Source organism: Procambarus clarkii, chromosome 78 (genome assembly GCF_040958095.1).
Source record: "Procambarus clarkii isolate CNS0578487 chromosome 78, FALCON_Pclarkii_2.0, whole genome shotgun sequence".
Taxonomy (NCBI): Eukaryota; Metazoa; Arthropoda; class Malacostraca; order Decapoda; family Cambaridae; genus Procambarus; species Procambarus clarkii.
The window spans coordinates 19,998,922-20,005,397 of NC_091227.1; the positions used below are offsets into that span (position 1 = coordinate 19,998,922).

The window sequence follows — 6,476 nt, forward strand, 5'->3', positions numbered from 1 at the left end:
GGCAGTATAACATTTTATTAATTTAAATTATTAATAATAAATACTTGCAACTGCAGTTGCTAGTAATTTGCAACTGAATCTGCTTGAAATTATTGAGCTAGAGTTGCAACTGCAGTTGTTAGAAATTTGCAACTGCAAGTTGCATTCTTTTCTACAGTTTTGAGCTTTTTATTTTAGTACAAATATTGTATTTAAAGACATGCCAAAATGTGTTCAGAAATGTTAACAATTTTATTATTTAAAACTCATGATTCACTTAATGACACTACAAATTATGTAAATTAAATTATTGTATACCCACTTGTGTACATTATTTAATGAATTCATCGGCAAAACTGTGTAGCCAATTCCCCAACATATCTTGCCTCACAAAACATGTGTTGGTGCCTTTGGTAAGAACAGCCGAACAAATGTTACAATGTGACTAGTTATCAACCCTGGAATATAGTTCATCATTCACAACTATTGATATATGTACTGTATACTAGTTTTTTGTTGCTTTTGATTCAGCTATTCTGAAAAAAAAGGCTTCAAGCAGCACAGGCTATGGTGAGCCCATCGTACTCACCTGGTACAGATGTGCTGATACATACTAGTCAAGACACTCATAATGGTAAATATCTGTCCATATCCATATATATCTACCCGGGCTGTGGTGGGTATGTGGGCCTGCGGGCCGCTCCAAGCAACAGCCTAGTGGACCAAACTCTCACAAGTCAAGCCTGGCCTCGGGCCGAGCTTGGGGAATAGAAGAACTCCCAGAACCCCATCAACCAGGTATCAACAAGACTATAAGTCATCACATGCAGAGGGGCATTATACTGCATACTATGCAACACCAAAACTTATACAGGATAGATATACACCATGATGGCAGTTAAACCTAATATTTTATTAGAAATATAAATCAAGGTACAGTTGACAATACAGTACATGTAACAAAATATTTACTGACCTACAGTAATTCTTGGCCATTATATTTTAACAATAAAGCTCAAGTGTTTTCTTTCAATATTCCTTAAGAAAACCATGAATTATACAGTACTTCTAAAATCACACTGGCATTATAATCTCTTTAATAAATATCAATATAATATTTAATGTAAAAATCATTATTTAACGAGTACAATTAAAAACTACAATATTGTATTTTCTAACTTTTAAAAGAACATAGTCAAGCTGTTTCATTTAATCAGTTATTTGCAACAAGCTAATATATTTCCTGACACTTAATCTTCTGTCCTTCAAAAAGAAACATGAACAGAAACATTTATTTACCACTAGTATTATTATTTTATTTTATTTTAGATTTTGGCCAGCACAAATGAGTAACACTTACTGTGGCCCATTCATATTAAAAGATACACATAATACCTTTTTGAGTCACTGTGACTTGCATATTACAGTACTTGCACATGGATTTTCTATTTCAGCATAATTATATATTACTTATGGATATTAGAAATAGTATAGTAGGATTGGTCTACTCCTAACTAGTGAAAACTAACTTGCATATATCATGTACACATAAGAAAGCAACATTAATTAAAATAAAAAGCAAAATAATTGATAATAAATTTCATAAGAAAGACAACATGTCGGTACAATACTGACAAAATATAAAGTGCTTCAGAATACAAATCTTAATACCATGTAATAAATACTGTACTGTCACTTCAATGAGTAGTGTATCAAAACCCACCAAACATTTGCTGTTTATTAAGAAAATACTATAGCTGTGGAACAACTTGTATTATTTGATATTTTTAATGTAGAAATAAATATTAAAAATAAATCTTAAACAAGTGTATCCTCATTTCTGATATATTCTCCAATATCCGCTTGATGAAAGCACACAATATCCATGGGGTCAGCATGTCGGCACTCGGCTGTTGCCTTAGCTGCTACGCCAAAGCCCTACAATGGAAAATTTATTTCAAGTTGCAAAGTGTATTAGGTGTTAATAGAATAATGCAAGGAATGCAAATGCCATCGGAAGATGTCATGCAGAACTTAGTAAATGATGAGATAGGCGAGGAAAGGAGTCTATATTTCCAAAGTAAATTGTATAATAGATTGAACCTTAGTAAGTCTGCTGCTAAAATTATCCAGGCATGGTGTGATGATTAAGATATTGTCAAAATAGTGAAGCCACCTCACAGTACTGGGCATGATGCTGGAGAAAGCTAGTGACAGTGAAGTTCAAAATCTACAGGAAACCCATGTACAATAACAAAAGTTTTATCATTAATATTTATTTACACCATAATAATAAAACAACACGAGGATTAATAGCTGGATTCTTTCTCCGGGCATTTATAAGTTTTAACCAGTAGTTGCTTGAAGATGAGTGTCAGTACTTCATTGCATCCTTCCTAAACCAGAAATATCCTATATTCTATACCTCATTATGAAATAAAGAAAGCAGGCAACAATGATCAACAGTAACACTAAACAGTACCAAAGCAATGGCTTATTGTCCTGACAGGACAGTCGGCAAACTACATAACCACCACCTGCAATATTATCAATATATATAGTAGTTGTACACAAAATACCCACTATAATCAAATACCCTTGTCAGAAGAAAAACTATTAAGTCACCAAAGTACAGCAAAACAGCATTCCTACAGACCAAATACTCCACCTAATGTTAAACAAATAATTGTAAATATTTCAGGTTAAAGTCAATATTCTCATTTACAAATTCTAGTGTTTTGCTTCCAGCATTCTCACATAATTTGCTCATCTCACTTCCATAAATCCTCTTGTTTACTCATCACTCCATTGCTCCCTCTTATTTGTTACTACTGGACTTTGTTGTACATAATGCTTACTGTGTAAAATTTCTACCTATATATTGCACTGTAAATTTTCATTAACAAAAGTTCTTAATTAAACTTACCAATGGAATGTCCTTTGATGAATAAACAACAACACCAGCATATTTTGGAGTATTTTCTGAAATTCTTGACAGGCCAGATTTATAAACATGATTACCGTACATGAAATTTTGTTCAGCAGATTCTTTGAGCCAAATTTTGTTCTGTAACAAAACCAAAATCTATTATTATTATTACCATATAACAATATTTTTAATACTAAAATTTTATGTAAATTGGTCAAATTAAACAAATAAAAGTGAAAGCAATTAAGTTTTTCTAAACTGCTGCTTATTGCAATGTACAGCAGAGTAAAGTATTAGGATTAAGGATACAAAGGGCTTTACAGTCAAAAAGTGTACAAGTACATTTTTAACAGAACATCAGCTATTTGTAAAACATGCTTTGTTGAATATCTTTTGCACAAGTGAAAGAAAATTAAAGTTAGAAATATATGTATATATACAGCATGCTGTAATGAATAATGAATTACTATTAATTACCTTGTTGCAAAAACAACATGACCTCAAATATCTGATCTACATTATTAGAAAAACTCTAAAAAGACTTTTTTTTTTTTTTTTGCTAATGGCACCTATGTTTGAAAGCTTGACCCAGGGAACTGAACTTTTAAACTGTGGAAGAAAAATACAAAGCAGTTTTGCATTGTTAATGCTTAACACTCATACATACAATACTTTTAATTTATTATTCATATGACCTTAGCAGAAAATATTAAGTAAAAATTATGCCTGTCAACATAAGTAGTCTAGCTAAAGCAGGTAGGCAGCCTGGCTAGAACAAATAAAGAGGAAGAAGACACATCTTAACATGGAAAAATCAAGCACTGATTGTAATGAAATTCACCATTTTATACTCCCCATACTTAGAGACAGGAAGCCTGTTAAACTTATTAAGGCCCCCCCTTCCTAGGCCAACTACTGAACTCCTGGAAGATGCAGTCCACAGCAGTTTTCTAACTCCTAAGTACCTATTTATTAGGTGAAGATACCAGAAGTATACTTGGAGTGGGTTCTGGGAGCTCTACTCGCCAAGCCCAGCCTTTAGCCAGACTATGGCTTTTGATCAGATGAATAAATGGGCATATCAACAGGGATACTAATAAGGTACAGTATATATTAAATATATCAACACAAAACAATGGATATAAATTAGATAAGTTTAGATATACAGTACTGTACAAAAGACCTAGGTCAAGTCTGGTTTGAAAACAGGGTTGTCGGTTTGTGTTACAGGTTACTGGGTAACGTAATACATGTGGGATCACTAGTATTTCAAGCCAAGGTTAGACATATATATGAATGAATTTGGGTGGATATAAATACTGCAGGAGCTATCACGTATTGGCCAGTGGGTCTTCTGCAGTTTCCTCGATTCTTATGGTCTTACGAAATTAAACACTGCACAAACACTTCCACTATGCCCTTTCAGCTATGATCTGATTGAGCTTACCACTGTACCATCATTAAAGCCATACAGTATAAAGTTACAAAATTCTCTCCCCAATATACCTGACAATATGGATGAAGAAACTCCAAGGCTGTAATGTGTACCAGGAACTTTCCTCCCTTTGTTATTTTGCCAAAACAAACTCCCAGCGATATAATATTTTCACGAGGTAAAGTTGCTGCAAATTTCATAATGTCCTCTTTGACGTAGTAAATTCTGCCATTGTGAAGACGGAAGCAATAGAGCCCATCAGAGCGTTCAAGTAGGGCCCTGACATTACTACCAATGCTGTTGAAAGAATATAAAGTAATTAATGTTCACCACCCAGAAAAATACGAAAACTGGGAGAGGAAATAAATTCAGAAGGTAACTCGATCACTTCAAGACAATAAAGGCTTTTGAAATTATTGAAAACATGGCAGATGCACTTTAATGCTGACAAAAGTTGGATTCTGAAGTTAGGAAATGATGATAGTTACTACAAATCATCTGGATAGCACTGAAATTGCAAAATCTGATAACAAAAAAGATCCGGAGGGGTCATGATTAGTAAGAGTTTAAAACCAAAAAATTTGAAATCAGGGAATGAAGGAAATAGGATACTGGTATTTATTTCTGGAGACATTACGAATAAGCACTTAAATGTTGATCTTTAGCTACATCTTGCTCTTGTTTGGCCAAATTTACATTAGGAAATTCAATTTTGGTCACTATTCTATAGAATGGACTGTTCTACACCATACTGGAATCTGACCCAACTGTCAGTTAGATTAACTCAAGTATATGATTCCAGAAATGTGCGACCATGCTGGAAAAGATGAACATCCAAACATACTTTTAATACACAGTACTTTATGTTAAAATTAATGGATGTTTTGGGGGACGGCCGCTGCATTAATTTAACGAGCCTGTCCCGAGAATGGGTTACTTTCAGTTTGATTAGATACCACAAAAGACTGCCCCGGCAACTACAAGTGGGGTGAATTGCTGAACAGGCAAAGCTATAATTAGGCTGAGAATCGTCCCTTTATATAATTATTATTAAAATCGAACTGACTCAGACTTTCATCCAGCACACATCAATGAAGAGAGTGAAGCCATTCACACATGTGTGTGAATGCTTACTAGTTCTTCAAGACTTACTAGTTCTTCAGCTTGCTGAACACCAGAGTGGTCTCTTCGTTATTTAATGGCCTCATCCTGCTATTTTTGTTTTATTATCCCGTCAACTACCGCAGGCTGAGTGTCCGCCGCCTCAGACTCCCTTCGCCGTGTAAACAAACCCACGTGGCTCTCCTCTATTTTGTTTTTCATCTGAAACATACCTTAAATTAATTAAACTTGAAACGGAAAATAAAATAAAATTAATAGTATAATGAAATGTTTGATATTAAAAAAATAGGATTAAGTATTTGGGTTCGAAATGCTTCTTTATCCTCGTCAGACCGCCCGGTCATATGTTGGGGGCTTGCGTGCACAAATAATTCAAATATATAATTAATTCCTTGTATATTTTTTTAATTCACATATACTGAGGTACAAGTTCAAGTTCAAGTGTGTTTATTGAGACAAGAAAAAAAATACATCTCAAAGGGATAGAGTAGCTTAGGCTATTTATACTCCCCATACTGAGGTAATAGTCTGAAACTTGAAGAAGGCTAAACCATCGCATTAATAACTGTATGCCCACTACATTTCACTAGTAGCTTTGCTCTATAGTAGCTTTACTAAATTACAGCCTTGTAATTCCTTTCTGTTATAGTTTACTTGAGTTTACCCGAGAGCCACAAACACAGGGAGGGATGGGTGGTGGCTGAGTGGACAGCGTTCTAGACTCGTGGACCTAGGGACACAGTGTTGCCAGATTGGGCTACTTTTTTTTTGAGATATATACAAGAGTTGTTACATTCTTGTAGAGCCACTAGTACGCGTAGCGTTTCGGGCAGGTCCCTGGAATACGATCCCCGCCGCGAAGAATCGTTTTTCATCCAAGTACACATTTTACTGTTGCGTTAAACAGAGGCTACAGTTAAGGAATTGCGCCCAGTAAATCCTCCCCGGCCAGGATACGAACCCATGACATAGCGCTCGCGGAACGCCAGGCGAGTGTCTTACCACTACACC

The 6,476-nt window shown here is 34.8% G+C and overlaps 1 protein-coding gene across 1 annotated transcript; it reads right to left on the reverse strand.

Moving 5' to 3' along the window:
- LOC123746050 (60S ribosome subunit biogenesis protein NIP7 homolog) lies at nucleotides 1–5,655 on the reverse strand. Its single transcript, XM_045727225.2, has 4 exons — nucleotides 5,496–5,655; nucleotides 4,415–4,640; nucleotides 2,906–3,046; nucleotides 1–1,917 (listed from the first exon to the last, which is right to left on the reverse strand). The coding sequence occupies exons 1-4, from the start codon at nucleotides 5,549–5,551 to the stop codon at nucleotides 1,798–1,800; spliced, it is 543 nt and encodes a 180-aa protein (XP_045583181.1). The 5' UTR covers nucleotides 5,552–5,655; the 3' UTR covers nucleotides 1–1,797.
- Between the last annotated feature and the right edge of the window lie 821 nt (nucleotides 5,656–6,476).